The sequence below is a fragment of the Pantherophis guttatus genome, chromosome 1, assembly GCF_059756535.1.
Source record: "Pantherophis guttatus breed Tessera chromosome 1, ASM5975653v1, whole genome shotgun sequence".
NCBI classification, from domain to species: Eukaryota; Metazoa; Chordata; class Lepidosauria; order Squamata; family Colubridae; genus Pantherophis; species Pantherophis guttatus.
The window spans coordinates 305475276-305493005 of record NC_142063.1 but is presented as its reverse complement, the minus strand read 5'-3'; the positions used below and the strand labels follow the sequence as shown (position 1 = coordinate 305493005).

Below are 17730 nucleotides of genomic sequence, written 5' to 3'. Positions count from 1 at the left end.
CCATGCAAAAAAGATGCAGAAAATGTTGACATTTCTTAAATGCAAAACTGTGTTGTTTGTGGGAAGGGGAGGGCTCTCAATATATAATTATATTTTTAAAATCTACTCGCTAGAGGGAAAAAGGGCTACTATTATATTATGATATTTTAAAAGAGTGTCTGCCTGCATAACCATATACCGGGAACTGCATATGTTAGCAGCAGAAACACTTGTCCTATTCATAAATGTGAGGCCCTCTCTTTTTTCTGTTAGCTACCAAGTTCTTTAAAGTAGTTTTATTAATATGATTGTGTCAAAGTGGTGCTAAAATGCACATAACTAGTTTATTTAGATCATCATATTCTGCATGTATAAAATGTTTGTAATACAAAACCTATTTTACATTTCTGCTTCATTTGTCATCTTTAAAAATATAGTTTATTAAGCAGTGCCATTGTATTCAAATGATTAAAAAAAACTCATCACATATTGCTGTGTTTCCTTGACTCTTATTTTTAGCTGTATTATATTATTATTACATTAAATCAGCATAAGATCAAATCAGTTAAGTGCAATTTTATTGCAGGATGTTTCTGTACAATTTGTACAGATTAGTCTACAAAGAAGCTTCTGAATCACCAGACCATGGCATATGGCAGATAGAACCTGGGTACCACCTTGCACCTGTAATATTTCCTTTCTCAATGGCTTTTTAAAATATATATATTATGTCTTAAGATTTTTTTTTTTTGCCAAACTGAAAAGCAGGTCCAAATTTAAATCTTAAATGAATAATTATTTTATTAAGTGTTTTTAAATTTTATTTTATTGTATCCAGCAGAATAATGTGTATTATGTCCTTCTCCCTTTCAATCTCAAAACAACCTATGAGTTAGATTAGCTTGGGTATAAGGCAAGGCTTCAAACTTTTTCAGGCTATAAAACCTGTAATTTAATTTTAAAAATCCCAGGATTCCTGATCCTGAGAGCAACACTTTTGTGATAGAAAATTGGCTGTATTCAACTGAAATTTATTTGGCTCTTAATGTCTCATAGAACCTCATCAAGATCTTGCAGAATCCCAGAATTCTGCAGAACACATTTTCAAAAAACCTGATACCTGAAATTGATGTGAACTAGATCTGACTTATGTTCCTTTCGTTTTTTAAATTATTACTTCTTACATATGATTTACTATGATTTGCATAATATTGCTTATGTCAGAGGAATAAAACAATGGTTATGTTATATGTGGCTATAATAATAAGCCTGCATACCATACCTGGAAAAGCAACCTGTTTTTCCCAAAATGATTTTTTCCTTTTCGGTTGTTGAATTCTACAACATTAGAAGATGCTGCTGCTTAATATTTAAGGTAAGCTATTTGTTCAAAATGAATGCGCAATAGAGCCTCTGATTTTAAAATACAAGGAAAATGCATGCATGACATACATGTTCAAAACGAAAGGATGACTACCAACCATACAAGTTTAAGATAGCCATTTTAACTAAATTAGCTAAACTGAGCAGATCATGTCTTAAATATAACTGTGCTGAACGTTATGTTTCATTAAAGTTCAAGTTCAAGTTCATGAGGACCCAGATTGTTGGGGGCAATATGCTGACTCTTTAGCCCGCTTAGAGAGGGCTATAAAGCACTATGAAGCAGTATATAAGTCTAAGTGCTATTGCTGTTAACCCTAAGCTCTCTATATAAAAGCCAAATACCACTCACTCATCATGAAATCTCCAGAACTGTAAAGCCTACAAACTTGAAATTTGGCACATATGTTCCTGTTGGCTTTCTCGCTAAGAAAGGATTTTTCAAAAGGACCATCAGATCATTAGTATTTCATACACAGTATTATATTCACACGCTCTGATGCTAAGGAGCTAGACATTCTACTCCCCCTCCCCACCTGAAAAGAACTCTGTTCCAAATCACACCGAAGATACAATATAAATTTATTAGCATAAAAACAGTAAAATAATATACATTGGACTCATGTCCCAGTTGGGCAGCCTTGACCAAAAGCCTATATGCTTTTGGCTTCTTACATTTCAAAGACAAGGAAAATTGAAAAAGGCACAGGATAAATTGGGTAGGTGACTTTGGGTCAGGCATTTTTTCTCAGCCAACAAACCTCACAGGGTGGCTGCTGTGGGGAAAACAGGAGAAGGGAGGTGTGTTGGATATGTTCTCCACCTTGAGTTATTTCTAAAATGAATAATAAAGGTGGGATACAAATAAATAAAATGATACTGGAATGTTTAATGAACCCATCTTTGTAACATTTATCACTTCTTACTAGGTTGGTAAGCTGGCTATACTATTTTTGAGATATTGTCTGTAAAAATAAACAATTTGGTTTACTGTCTAATTCTTCCCCCTATTGCTATTCAGAGTCAATTCTGCTTGCTGTAAATATTTTCTTACAATGTATTGGTTGGGGATGAGGGAATCCCATAGGTTTGGTATTGAATGCAGCTCATATGGGTGTGCGGGGGATATTTTATCACATTATGATTGACAATTATATCCTATGGTGCAGTTATTGGGATCAAAGTGAAATAGAGTATTCATATGGCTTATCCATTTTTAAGATACTCAACTCAAAGTAGCATTTTGTTGGCCTCAGAGCCATTGGTGTTTGTGAAAATTAAAAGCCAGATATGGGCACTAGGATAGAGCCTCAAAACAATCAAACTGAATACTATCACAATAAAATTTTCAACTTCATAAAAGTTATTAATTAAACATGACTGGAATTATGATTACCCCTTTTTAATCATTTCTTTAAAATTCTGACATTACATCTACAATTTGGCAGAAAAGAATCAAACCGATACAACTCTATCCAGTTCAGTCATGTAGTCCACAGGCCAATGTAATTCCCTCTCCAATTAAAAACTGTTGCTTGTTTTTTGTAACACAGATAAAAATGCACAAACAACATATTAACCATCAAATATTGTAGAAATGCGTATGAGAGACTAACAAAATAAAATCCAAAATACGAGCACAACAAATTAGGAACTCTGCATTCTTTCTCTTTAACAAGTAATACCTCTATACTAATTGTACACAATCAAGCTAGATATTTATTTTAAAAATATTAACGCTATCTTAAATTTAAGCCACTAAAAATTTAACATTAAAAATGATATCAATTTAAGTAAAAACAGTTATCAACCAAGGTACAGTATTTATGTGCAACCAATCCAGCAGAATGACATTCAATGCTCATGTACTGTTATTTGCCAGATGCATTGAAAGCCTTTGTTGCAAACAATTCTAAGTATGTAACACAAATGAATGGAAGAACTGCCTATTGCTGTAGTTGGATTGCCAAAATTACATAGTATTAAATATTCAACTATCCTATAAATCATCATATGCCAATTTTATTGAGAGTTTGTTGATATGTTCAGTAATCCTTGATGTAAGAGTAGCTTAGTTGTTAGGAAAGTTAAATTATCTGCTATACTTTTAAGTTTTTCTAAAATAATTATGGTGAACAAATATTTCTTACTCCAAATAAATATAGCCATTAATGCAGATTAAAACTTAGATCTAAGATAGCACAATTATCCCATGCAAGTTCTCTAGAAGTCTGTCATTGTATTATCAGTAATGATGATGTTTAGCAATTGCTTCAAAGTTCAAAGTGGGTCAATTTAAAAAAAAATCACAATAATTAAACTGATGTTTGCTTGTAGTTTTTTGTATCCAAGACTTTCTTTCCACACATTGCACAGATACCTGTTAATAAAAAGCACAGAAATACTGAAATTACTTTTGATCATCCAGTATAACTTATTTCTCAGTAACCAAATACACTTTAAAGGGAAGAAACTGGGTTTATGGCAAATATCTCACCTTTTTTGTATGCACATCCTTGGCAGTAATGAGAGCCTGGCTGATGAACTGAACTTTTACAAATCCGGCATATTGCAAATTTGTTTTTGCCGTAAGGATCAAATCTGAGAAGATAAAAAAAGTGAATTAGCTGTTTATCAAAATAATTTTTGTTTACTTTCATATATTTGCAGTAAATGGGGATAGAGGGAGATGGACACAAATCCCCCAGGAAAGTTAATAAATGACCCAAGAGAGTTTATGTGTTGCAGTTGCATAAAACAATCAAAATGCAATTTGCATTAACATATGCATGATAATTTCCCAGTCTTTTATTTACTTGTCCAGTGCCTTACAAAATTACCATGATCTACCCCAGAGTTTTTAAATTTGGCAACTGTAAGATGGGCTTCAGGGAATTCTGAGAGTTGAAGTCCACACATCTGAAAGTTGCCAAATTTGAAAAACACTGATCTAGCCATTACTCTTCAGGATGTAGTGATATTGGTAAAGAGCTACAGTTGCTAAAAGTACAGTGCAGTGGGGAAAAAACTTCTATGCCAACTCTAGGCTGGAGGAAGTAGGAGTGACTATATGTGGAAATATGAAAAAGACTAAAATTCAGAAGAATGAATAAGCAAGTTAACAATTTTTCCAGCATGTGACTCATTTGGTAAGTGAATAAAGATTTTAATTACCTTGCCTTTTTTGATGTCAATGCCTTGTTTTCATTTAATTTTCTCCCACCACTTTCTATAAATAAAAAGATATAATTTTGAAACCAAATTAAAGTTGAAGCCATTAAAAAGAAAAATGAATGCCTAGAATACCCAGCAATAAACATGAAAATGAGCAGTTGAACAAGACGTTCTGAGAATGCTGAATTTTTTTCCCCAACCACATCTTAATCATGTCCCTTTCAGATTTTACTACCACCTAACTATTTGTGAGACCTATCTAGTTAAGTAGACTTCTACACATACAATGGGATTTTGCCTTTCTTCTGCGTCCATATAAGTCCACAAATTTTTTCTCTTAAGTTTTAAAAATGTTTGTTTATTTATTTATTTATTTATTTATTTATTTATTTATTTATTTATTTATTTATTTATTTATTTATTTATTTATTTATTATATTTCTATACCGCCTTTCTCCCATAGGACTCAAGGCGGTGTACAGTCAAGAAAAGTTTTGACACACAAACATCATAAAATTGCTAATTAAAATTATTACTTAGTTTGGTCAATTAAATAAAACCCAGAATTAGATAACATTTTAAATATGAACTGACGGAATTTGGTTTTGATTCCACTGTGTGACATATCACTGGATACATTTTGCATTCATCTTCCTTCCACAATTTAATAATTTCTGTGATTGATTTTTCTCTGCTAATCTCAGTAGTAGATCCCATTCTCTTTAGCAATTTGAACAGCCAAAACAGAAATTGTACACTGCTAAAGATCAAAACAGAACTGCAGGGGGAGTCACATTCCTTTAAAAACTACTTCAAAACAGGAAAATATTTAACTAAAATCAGGATATTCAACAGATTTCCCTAATCTAATCTGATTAAGAATGTCTGCATCATAGGACATGTAATATTGCTATCAATACTTAAATGTTTGTACAACTACTTAAATCAATAGAAGTCTAATGCAGATCTAAATTATGTACGATTATATTGTGGTGGTTATAGGTATCCCCATTATCCCCATTACACATAAAAGCTGCATTCACTGCCAATCGTCTGAGATCCCCCAATAACGTGCCCTTCAAAACATTCTCAATATTCATGGCTGAGTGGTGACAGGTAGAAAAATCAGACAGGAACATGTGACCTAATAAACCAAATTGTTTCTATTTACCTAGTAGGCAGGGATAATAATAAGTCAAACTGCTGGAATATTGAAATATTCCAACATCATGCTGTAATTGTATCAGCCTTTTTCTTTTTCTTTCTTTGACTTGCAATTTCCTGGGCCAAAAATACATAAGCCCTGGTTCTGCTTTTTCTCAGGGCAGTTCAGAAAAGTATCAAAGCATTGTTGGAGGTCCAAGATATACTGTATTATGGTGTGATTTGGTTGCTTTAAAGAAGCCAGATTTTGACCACAACTGGAATACTAAATATCCTACAATGATCCAGGTAGAAGTACTGAGCCTTTTAAACTATATAAAGTTCAGTCATGTTGCATGTTCAGTTCAACCATATAAAGTTCAGTCATTTTCCAATTGTCAAGTTGTAAAGGTTTTTAGCACCAGTACTTATTTTCAAGAAAGATTAATTTACAAAGGTGCCCATAATGTTCACATGCTAGAAAGAAAACTAGTTTATATATTACACATGGCAGTTCCAGGTTTAGATTGCTTACTGCTTAATAATAATTGGACTATAAAGTTATTTCATAATTTTATATTTATGAACAAAGGTAAAAGAAATGTGATTATTGAGGTGTAGGATTATAGAGACATTAAGGAACATTCAGCTTGATATGAAGATCTGCAGTTTTTTTCTATTGGCATTTCCTACACACTTTCTTGATCAAGAAATGAGAAATAATCAAAAATAGATAGCAGTTTTTGTGATATTTAAGAATACCTGTTGTGTTTCTTGCACCATCTTTCCAGGTATCAGGTGTAATTACTGTACCAAGTTTTCTTTCACCTATGGAGTAGCATTGAAAAGACAAAATAAAAATTATGATAATATAATAGATTACAACAGCACAGTATGTTCAGGTGATATCATTTCACAGAACTGATGATAATACAAATATTAGTAATACGAAGTACCGCATTCCATGTAACTTATTTTTTCTATAACTATAACTCTAGGAAAATTGGAAACCATTGAAGATGCATGGAATCTATAAAATCTATCCTCTGACTCTAGAAATTACCCTTTGGGATTTAATAAGTTTTGATGCCAATACATGTTTTTAAAGTTGTGAGGTACTGATCCTTCTAAACACAGTAGGGATTACTTATCAATTACTATAAACAGTGTGTGCGCAAAGCGAAGCGGTTGTTACACCGGTTGAAACCCACCACTGCCACTGAATTATATCAAATTAAACAGTAATTATCTATTTACTACTAAAACTTTCATGTTTGCATAGTAGGATATCAATTTTTGAAGCAAGATACCACAAACCAGCTGCAGTAATTTACAGAATGGATCCAAAATCTGGAACCCATGACTCTCATGGAGTTGAAATTTGGCAAATTTTATAAAACATTTTTAATGTGGTCAACTTCTGATGTTTCGCTGTGTTTTATAATTCGACATAGGCTATTTTCAAGGCAAATACATCTCTGAATATCTCCCTGAATTTGTAAGTATTTTTCCTGTGAAGGTAGTACATTAGAAGCTCTGCCATTGTTGGAAGGCATTGAAGATTCTAGCAAGGCAATATTTCTGAAAAGATGACCCGACAGGTCATGGCTTATCTAGTGTATATGTAAACAACGATAGTTTGGGATCTAGGTTTTTTTATGCAGATCTTATTATATATTAGTAACATTAATATTAAAAATTTTGAGAAAAAAATCTTAGTCACTACAGTATAATTATCTAGTTACCATAACTTTTGTGTGGTCAAGTTGTAAGAATGGTAAAACTGTAAACCCTATACACAATTCTTTGGGTTAAGAAAAGGTGTATTGATAATCTTGAATCTTGGTTTTGAAATGAGCTCAGCTGGTATCTTGCAGGTTCAGTTCTCTTTTTCCCATCTGCATTATGAATTCTGTAATAATCCCAAAAGCTGACAAAAAACTATAGCACAGCAAACCTCTCCTACTCTTGTACCTGATCAATACATTCTAGGCATTTTCTTACTAGTGATTTTCAGAACAGCCGTCACTGCTAGGATTTACTGAAAACTTTACAGTATTCACTATTTGGGGGATCAAAACATCCAATAAACAGCAACCTCAAGATACTTGCTCCTTTAAATCACTTTTAAGTGCTCTGAGCCCTCATTCATAGTATACTCATAATAATATGGGTACTGTACACCTGATTCAATACCTCCAAACACAATAATCTGATGCAGGTGTATTCACAGACCCAAATCCCATTAAGCCAGAGGTCTTCAAACTTGGCAGCTTTAAGACTTGTGGACTTCAACTCCCAGAATTCTCCATCCAGCTATGCTGAAGTCCACAAATCTTAAAGCTGCCAAGTTTGAAGACCTCTGCATTAAGCGCACTCAGCACAGCATCATAAAGCAGCAGTCCCAAAATTTCTGTTTTAAGTACCGCACAAAGAAATAAACCCTTGGCTCTTTAGAACAGGCAGCCCTCCAATTTTGCCCGTGGCACTGATCTGAGTTTCTGCGTTAGGTAAGTGTCATCGCCGCAATGAACCTGAATTTGGGCAAACCCCGGGAGACAGTAGAGGACAGTCTCCCTCCCTCTCCCTCTCCCTCTCTCTCTCTCTCTCTCTGTGTGTGTGTGTGTCGTGCCAATAGGATCTTGAAGAATCGGATACAACCTAGCGACTGAACAACAACAACAACTGATCTGAACACACTAGGTCCCGACTCCTTCAGACATATAACTAGACTTCCTTACCGGGGGGAGGGGGAAGTAATCGTTCCTTGAAGGACAATCGTGGGACCAAAACTACAAGCGTCGGGCAACCCGAATTTTACTTTCTGAGGAAGAGCCCCCCCACCCACCCAAAAGAACCCTGCATTTACAGTTGTTAAATGAGCCTTCTCACTTTACACCGCGCGTTCTCCCACCCTCACCCGTCCCTTCAACTCACACTTCTCGCACACCATGGCGAAGGCCTAAAACACCCAACCGAAACCGGCGGGAGAGGTTGGGGGGGGGAGTTGAAACCGTCAGCCAGCCGAGAGAGGCTCGAGCCTCCCCACCACCACAACAACAACAACAACGTTCCACGGCCGAACCTCCGTGAGCCTCCCCATTTCCGTTTCCGGTTTCCTCGTGACGTCCAGGGCGTGAGAGCGCCTTCGCCAACCGGCCGATGGATTGCTGTACGGAAGTAGTCATGACGTAAGAGTCTGCGGGAGGGGGCGGGGGGGGATTGGAGTGCGGCCAGTCGCGCGCTGTAGGAGCGCGGCGGTTGTTTCTAGGTGGGAGTGTGACGTATTTGCGAAACGAAAGCATTTGGGAAACGGCAGGTAAGCTGGATCGGCGCCGTTGCCTCGGAAACCTTGTCTCCTGCCTGTCCTATAGGGGCCACCCTGCCACCGCCTGCCTCGATGTTTTTCCGGATAGCAGCCTCCTAAAAGCCCGCATGCAGGTGAAGGAAGGGAAACTGGGAAAGACTTACGTCCTTAGTGGTCTTCTGTTGATTACAAGTCCCTTGCACATTTTCACCCCGTCCTATCGATGGTAGGAAAAATAGCTCATTTAAACTTGGTTTGTTTAAAGAACTTATTGCAAGTACCTTTCGGTGCTCCGTTTTGAATAATTCACCTGTACGGGTAGTCCGCAACTTACGACCGCAGTTGAGCTCAAAATATATGTTGCTAAGTGAGACATTTCTTAAGTGAGCTTGGCCCCGTTTTACGACTTCCCGTGCCACGTTTGTTAAGCGAATCACTGCAGTTGTTAAATTAGTGAATCTGATGTCCCCATGGATGTTGCTCATCAGAAGGTCGCAAAAGGTGATCATGTGTCTACAGGACACTGCAACCGTCGTAAACGTGAGTCAATTGTCAAGCATCCAAATGTAAACCATGTGGCAACAGGGATGCTGCAACAGTCATAAGTGCGAAAAATGGTCATAAGTCACTTTTTTCAGTGCCGTTGTAACTTTGAACGGTCACTAAGCGAACTGTTGTAACTGTTGCTGAGGTCTACCTGTATCTATGGGTGTATCTGTTAGGCTCCATTCTTCAATGGTGCAGGTTGCTTGGAAGGAGATCAGATCTGAACAGTGGTTCAGACAGAGAGATACATTCTTTTTCTGAGGGTAAAAGAGGATGTATCGCTACTTCCTGTCCTCTTCGTTTGGAATTAAGGTGTTTGCAACTAAACCAACCCAGCGCATAGGAGAAGTTGGAAAGACCTGGAGTCATTACTTTGGAGTGGCATCTTCTTAAATGGAAGTATGTTGAAGGCCTTAAAAGCCATTTTTAGCAACTATTTTAAATATTTTTATTTTCTTTCATACAACAAATTATAACTTTGGAGCTTGCTTGTTTTTTCATGTGCCTAAAAGTTACTGTAGGAAAATTTTCTATGCTATAAACAAGGGGTGTCAAACTTGCGTTGTCACGGCGGTGTCATGTGATGTATCGGGACTTTTTTTCTCTTAGCTAAACTGGGTTGGGGCGGGGCCAGCATGTGACGCATCCGACCCACAGATTACACCCCTGCTGTAAACCCTTTTAATTTCTGTAGGAATGCATTATCTTTTATACAAAGGACAATTGCCTTCACTACCAATATTAATATAAATGCCTTAATTTGCTTCTCCACAGGTGGAAATTAAAAATAAGACAACATGAAAGATACAGAAATAAAGAGACTGCTGACTGCTAATGTCATCTGTATCTTTTCTGTTATTGTAACTACTATTGTTCCTTCTTTGTTCTGGAAGAATTTCTCAATTCTGGACACACACTTGATATGGCTATGCATCTGTTCAGCAAGTGTTGGTATTATAAATATAATTGTACATATGGTTTTTAAGCCATATTTATCTACAAGAAGATATTCTCTTGCTCACAAGGTATGTTATGTTTCATAAAATTTAACTGTTGGTATGAGGCATGGATAGCTTTTTTATTTGACATTTTTTGATTCTCAATAATGTTCTATTCCAATGCTACATGGAAGATCACGTGAAAGTAAAATTGAATGAATGGTTGCATGCTTTCAGCTCTTTAGGAACTTTATGGTTGCAGTCACAATAAAACTCAAAACTCCACGTCTTCAGCATTATTCCATACCATTTCTCTCTCAACTAAAACTCTAAAATATTCTGTAAGTAATTAAATGCTCTCTTAATATTTCTGCTTTAAGGAAGCTGATTTTCCCCCCTTTGAATAATGAGATATACCTTGCTATTATTTGAGTATATTTTTCAGTATTTTGACTATAGGACAATATTTGAGTTGTTGTGATATAATCTTATAAAACTTTGAATTTTATAAAAGTCCATGTTAGATTGCATTTAAAGTTTTAAAAGAATCCTATCATAATCAAGCAAAATTGCATATCAAATAAAACTGCATTCTAGTGTTAAAAGGACTCTAGTCATATTTCCCAAAGAATGGCAACAAACCTCAACAGGTTAGGTAGTTTTCCTGGCATTTTCTGGGAGCTATGATAGTGCACTCTTATGGGAAATTTTCCAAGACCATGTGTGTAACCTTGTCCATTGTATAGCTTGTGTATAGATTTATCTTGCGACAGTGTAGTAATCAGAATATTGTTGTGGAGCTTACAAAACCCCCCCCCCCAGAATTAAACATAAGAGCTTTCTAGAAGTTATGATGTATTATTATGATACAGAAGAACTGTAATAAAACTGCTTAGGACACTGACTGATATTGTGAAATTTGCTTGCAAAAGTATCCTTAGCTTGTAAGTCTGTTTCAGACATATTGAATCAGCTGTGAAACTACAATACAATATCCCCTATAGGAGCATCTTCCTAACTTTGAGAGTATCACAATATTCAATATGGTGTAAAACTAATTCAGATGATAATATTTAAATTTTACCACTTTCAACAAGAGATTGAACCACATTATTAAACCTCTGCATGAAAATAAATGTGACTTAAAAGGATTTCAGTCTGGGTATTTTGTTTCAGTTGAACAAGTTTAAACAAGCATTTTACTTTATATTGAAAGGATTTATAGCCCAACAATGAGCACTGCGCTATGCAACTCAGCCTTGTTTTAAAAGCCTTGCTAGGAATCAGATTGGACTTCTAGCAAGCGATATATTTTCCTGCCTAGGAGGCTGCAGGATGGGGATGGGAGAGTCAGGCAGAAAGGGAGTAGAGGATACAGTAGTCATTCTCAGTTTTGGTTCTGCTATCAAGAGACTGTAAAAACCCAAATATTAGTTCAGTGTTAATGATCTAGAAAAGGTTTACAAGGGTTTTAATTTAATCTAAGTATAACTCATCATGTACAGTACTTTATGGTACAAGAGGTTGTCTTCTATAAAAAAAGTATGCATATTGATGGCATTATATTCATTCTCTTTAAAAGGCAACAAGATTTGTAAAATGCTGTGTATACTTCTTCATATCTTGTATCCTCTTCCATGGAATTATTGTTCTTTATGGAGCACCGTTACTAGAGTAAGTATGTCTCTTACAATTCCACCTGGTAAATCATAAAGTTAAATTTTAGGAAATTGAACTATGAATCAGTCTGGATTTACAGTGTCCCACATAAGACCGTCTAGTGGTAAAAGGTAATGTGGATTTGCTTTTAGATATGTAGTTCTGGAATAATATTAAATATTAATGATGAAGTAAAAATGATATGACCCATCTGTTTAGTGAACTTAGAGTTGATCTTAAAAAAAAAGTCAATGACAATTTTGTTTCCCTAGTCTCAAGAATAAATAAAGATGATAGTTCATTGCTGAAGTAAAGAGGGCAATAATTTAAGAAAGAATGTGCAGTCAAAGTTAGACAAGATAATGAGAAAGAGGATAAATTATGGATCAGATGACATTTAGTAAAATTACCATGGATCTCAATTTTTTTTTTTTTAATTTGATTTATATGCCGCCCTTCTCCGGAGACTCAGAGCGGCTTACAATGCATTAAGCAATAGCCTTCATTCTTTTGTATATTTTATACAAAGTCAGCTTATTGCCCCCACAAACTGGGTCCTCATTTCACCTACCTTAGAAAGGATGGAAGGCTGAGTCAACCTTGAGCCTTGGAGAGATTCGAACCAGCAGAAATTGCAAGCAGCTGTGTTAATAACAGGGTGCACTAAACCACTGTACTATCAAGGCTGTTATAGCAGCAGCCAATCAATTCTGGCCCAAATAGGTTGACCATACAGGCATGTGGGACAAGGAACTGATGGACTAGAAAAAGAGAGTGATTGGTTCAAAGTCATCCAACTATTTTTCATGTCTAAGGTGAAACTAAACTCAGTTTCCTGATTTCTAGCCTGGTCCTTAATCACTGAAAACTGTGTACTATAGTAAAAAAACAACAACAATATTGAACTGTTTTAAATAAGAAAAAAATCAGGATCGTGGGGTGATTTTTTTTCATACATGATTATCCAAATGTCAGCATTACAGCAAAGATGGTAATTTTTGATGTGTTCTGAGGCGAAATATTCCAAAGGTGTTCCTTCTTCAAATCATTACTGATGATCACAGTATTATAGCAAAGTAATAAAATGAGAAAAACGCTTTTGAGATGTGTGACAATCACCATGTGGAAGTTTTGAGTTTCAGAATTGCAAAAACTCAATTTTTATATAAGAGGTATAAACTGCTTCAGAATCAGACACTCTTTTTGTTTGGATGTCACATTAAACATTAATCACACATGCCCCAGATTATGAATTCAGAAGGAGATCAGAGGCATTTGCTCTTATTTTGAATTCATTATAGCCTGCTATGATATTCAAATTTGGTAAACATGGATAAATCTCTATTGAGATTTGTTTAGATCTTCATTTTAGCAATACACAACTTTTTCTAGGCCAAATGCCACAGTTGAATTAAGTAGGATGTTAGGGACTACTTTCTAAAAACTAAAAGATAAGGTAGAATAAACCCCAAGTTTGATTTTAATTAACTTCTTTAATAATTAAACAATTTCCCTATAAAGCTGTTTATGTACATTAAAATGTTATTTCTAAAGCATGTCCTTCATTCACAAGATCAAATTATGAGTCAATAACACCTCAATTTTTTCTGTTGTCAACAGAGAAAATATGTCAATCTTTTCAAATCCATTCACAGTTCAGTAAATGTGAACTAAGATTTTTTGATGAATCTATTTTAATTTTACATCCACTAAAACAAATTTTACATCTTAAAATATTATTAGATGTTCCAGTTCTTTAATCTGCAAACCATGTTAATGCCCTTAACATGAACTTTAAAAATATTATCTCATTTTTAGTATAAAAATTGTATTTCAAACATCGAATCCATCAAGTATATATATTTTTATACCTTTCATTTCTCAGACATAGCCAAAACATCTGGTCCAGATTGACAGGTTAAAATATGCTTGAGTTGATAGTTATCACTCTTGTGAATTAGGGAGAAGTCAAGAAAAATGTTTAATCATTGCAAAGTAATTGTATTCCAGAGTCTTCCCACAGCTTCCAACAGAACATTTTGCCTCTAATTGACATTTAATTTTAATTAGAATTTAATCTAGTTAATATACTACCCAGTCATTTTTCATAATTTTCCAACCCCACTTCTCTCATTATGTTTTAAGTTATCATTAGGTACAAATTTTAGAAATGTCTGGAACAATCCTGTTTTCTCAGAGCTCTTAGGCTATAAAGGCTTTCATTTATGCATCTGGCTGATTTCAGAAAAGCAGAATGAATATTAATTACTGTTTAAGCATAATAGTATGTTGTGATTAACTGAACTTCAAAGCAAAGTTGAAGTCTTTTGATAACCTTTCCAGAGGAAGTAAATGAGTATGCAAACCCACAGAAGGACTAGGATCATTCGTCTATGGAGATACTCAGTCATCCAGGTCATTGTTGTCCCAAAGGTGCTTTTTCAGGAGGCAATTGGACTTTCTTGTTTTTTCTTTTTTCTTTTGAAGACATTTTGCTTCTCATCCAAGAAGTTTCTTCAGCTCTGACTGGATGGTGGGGAATGGGAGGATTTATACTCCTTGCAGACAGCTGGTCATTTTCATTCTTTTAGAGAGTCATTGAGGCCACTTGGAGGTTTATCTGTGTCCTCAGGGTCACCTGAGTAGTGCAGATTGGTATGGAGCCACCTTGGCTGCAGGATGTTTTTTTGTCCTGGGTCCCTTCAGACTGAAGTGCAAATGGTTCCTGTAGTTTGCAATTTTTCTGGAAATCAGTTCATACTCCCACACCATTCGAACGGTGTTCATCCCAAAGCGCATAGCTAAAAGTCTATGGAGATTCTCAGTCATCCCCGTCATTGTTGTCCCAATGGCTTCACGCCCATCTGCACTACTCAGGGGTCCCTGAGGACACAGATAAACCTCCAAGTGGCCTTAACAACTCTTTAAAACAATGCAAATGACCAACTGTCTGCAAGGAATATAAATCCTTCCATTCCCCACCATCCAGTCAGAGCTGAAGAAGCTTCTTGGATGAGAAGCGAAATGTCATCAAAAGCAAAGGAAGAAAGTCCAGTTGCCTCCTGAAAAAAACACCTTAGGGATGGCTAGGTTCATTCCTACTGCAACCACTGTTCACATGATGTCTGAACACAAAAGCTTTACAGTTTATTGTTTTTACCTTTTCAATGTGTTTATCAAGATAGGCCTTTAAAATAGCTTCACTTTTTTTTCCAGATCAGTCTGGGAGACCTTCTTATTTGCAGTTCTTTTATCCACCTTTACAACTTTGCCCTGCTTATGTTTGCTGGGACCAAACTTTCAAATATGGCTGAGAGTGTTCAGTAAAAATGGGTAAGTTGCATGCGGTTGGAATTTGCAATGGCATTAGTGCAGTTGAGGTTAGGCATTTCTTTAATAGTTTAATCATAGTGAAATAGTGGCCATATTCTTATCTGAGACAAGGCATACAAAGTTGCTACATTCTGGCTTAGCAGATCCAAGTAATAATCTAATGCAGAACTGCTCAATGGCTCCTTCTTCTGCCACCAGAAGTACTTACAATTGTGATTTCTCTTCTCCATCATTTATTTGAAGTAGAATCCGTACCTTTTTAAAAAAAATCTTAACAAGCCAGAGTTTATTGCTGGGTTCCAGTTCTGAACAGTTAGGTTCACATGTCATACTATATAGATACGGTACTTCTCTGATTTGTGTAAGTAGTTCTACCAATAGGAGGCACCATACTGCAGAATTCAGCTTAGTGTGGTGTTTGAATTAGGCTTTAGCATTCAAACCCTAAATTGTGATGCAAGAACAAATCTGCATCATAATTTTGGATATGAAGCTGGCTTCTTATTTACTAATCACATGTAAGATTAACTGATTAATATGTCCAATTGCATGGTCATACTAGATAGCTGGAGTCTAGAAGTCGAGGGTTTCTGCACCATTTCTTCATAATGCTAAACATACTTATTCAAGACACTGGCTCATAATAAAACAGTCTAAATAGGTTTATATTATGCTAGTTAATTCTAGTATGTACTCATTGTTTATTTAATATGTTTTGCTTTACTTGTAAAAAAAATCTACTCTTTGAAAAAATGTTCCTAAGAGTTTGGGTTTGTATCTTGCATCCTTTCAATAACAACTGTCTTTGGGAATGAAATGATTTTAATAATTTTTTACATATTTTGTAAATCTCCTGTTAAATATAAAGATGCAAAGCTAGGTATATGCTGAAGTATCTCAAAAGCTGCTCTGTTCTTAGCAACTTGACATTTTGTTGAAAAGGTCAGATCTTGATGTAGAAACAATTTGGTTAAATGAGCCTTGAAATTTAGCTTGTTGGATCTTCTCTAATAATGTCTTTCATGTGCTGAACCCATTTATTTTAAAGGCAGCCCATTGTTCCTCCCAATTCACCTGTTTAAAATTGAAAGATTTCCTTATAAGTTTATACTCTTCCTTGAGTAGATGCCTCTGATAGCTATGCCTTCCACTTACCCAGCTAGATTGGAGGTGCTATGCAGGTAGCTCTTGAGTTATGATGTCACGTGTCTGCATCATTTAGCGACAGCAATCCATTTGTGTGTCTGCCATTTTCAGGACATGTTACTGTATACTGTAAAGTGGCACTGCAGGTTTTTTTAGTGACTTTTCATCCAGAAGGCATTCAGTCATGTCAACTGTACAAGACTTAATTAGTCTCAGTTATTGTGTATGCTTCTCCAGCCAATGCAAAATAATAACTTACCCTATAAAATGCTTCAGTGAGTTTTTCATTTCTGGTTTGAAAAGCTGTAAAAAAAAACAATTGTTGGCTGAAAAGCTCATCACATCTATTTTTAAAATATTTGATTTTTTTTGTCTTTAACTCTGAAAGTTTGGACTGAAATGATACTATTTAACTGGCACTGTAATACTAAAAAGAAATGTTATGTTGCATAACAATGAATTGTTAGCATCTTTACAGCTCAGGGAGCAATAATTTTTATCATATTTTTGTTTCTCATTTGCATTTCCCCCAGTTTCTGCGAAATAGATTGCTTCGTTCCATGAGTCAGAGAACTCTGTGATATGTCAGTTTCATTTTTTTCAGCATCTTTAGACATAAATGATGCGGATGTGGGTTGAGAAAGCAAGTTGTATAATCTCTTTGGTTTAAGCCAAGTCCATCCTTAAGTATAAGAACAATATAGATGCATTGTATAAAATAATATGAAATTCTAAAACAATATCAACTTGAAATAAAATGTAAATATCTAGATTTTTTTAAAAAAATATTGCAAATAGGACAACAAAGTGTACTTCTTGTATTTCTGAATAGGCACAGGAAAGCTTTGGGATTTCAAAGTAACATTGATTGGATGATAATGATCTTACGAAGATTATAGTAGGTATAACCAAAGACATCTAGTAAAAGCACAATAAAAGTACTAAGAGGAACTAAATTAATTTCTGAAAACACATGTTTTTCTTTAAACCTGTAGCTTAGAAGAATTTAAAAATACAAGATTACACAAGCACACATTCCATTAGCCATCACATGATGGCATGAAATGTATGTAGCCTCTCGAAAAGTCCCCTGTACATTTGTCAGAGAATGATAGTGAAAAA

At 35.3% G+C, this 17730-nt stretch overlaps 2 protein-coding genes across 8 annotated transcripts in view; one reads left to right on the top strand and one right to left on the bottom strand.

Annotated features, from left to right (window-relative positions):
- Positions 1 to 1927: 1927 nt before the first annotated feature.
- CRIPT (CXXC repeat containing interactor of PDZ3 domain) lies at positions 1928 to 8867 on the bottom strand. Its single transcript, XM_034427644.2, has 5 exons — positions 8617 to 8867; positions 6442 to 6507; positions 4537 to 4591; positions 3860 to 3963; positions 1928 to 3742 (listed from the first exon to the last, which is right to left on the bottom strand). Exons 1-5 carry the CDS (start codon positions 8630 to 8632, stop codon positions 3678 to 3680), a joined length of 306 nt encoding a protein of 101 aa, XP_034283535.1. The 5' UTR covers positions 8633 to 8867; the 3' UTR covers positions 1928 to 3677.
- PIGF (phosphatidylinositol glycan anchor biosynthesis class F) overlaps positions 8752 to 17730 on the top strand; it is a 21953-nt gene continuing 12974 nt past the window's right edge. Inside the window, exons 1-5 of one of the 7 annotated variants that reach the window (XM_034427640.3) lie at positions 8875 to 8998; positions 9845 to 9931; positions 10307 to 10557; positions 12053 to 12144; positions 15346 to 15462. In XM_034427640.3, the coding sequence (XP_034283531.1) occupies positions 10330 to 10557; positions 12053 to 12144; positions 15346 to 15462 (437 nt within the window). In that variant the 5' untranslated portion in view covers positions 8875 to 8998; positions 9845 to 9931; positions 10307 to 10329. Of the gene's footprint in view, positions 9213 to 9844; positions 9932 to 10306; positions 10558 to 12052; positions 12145 to 15345; positions 15463 to 17730 lie in introns of all 7 variants that reach the window. The other 6 variants (XM_034427637.3, XM_087883242.1, XM_034427641.3 and 3 more) reach the window with 6 other exon arrangements.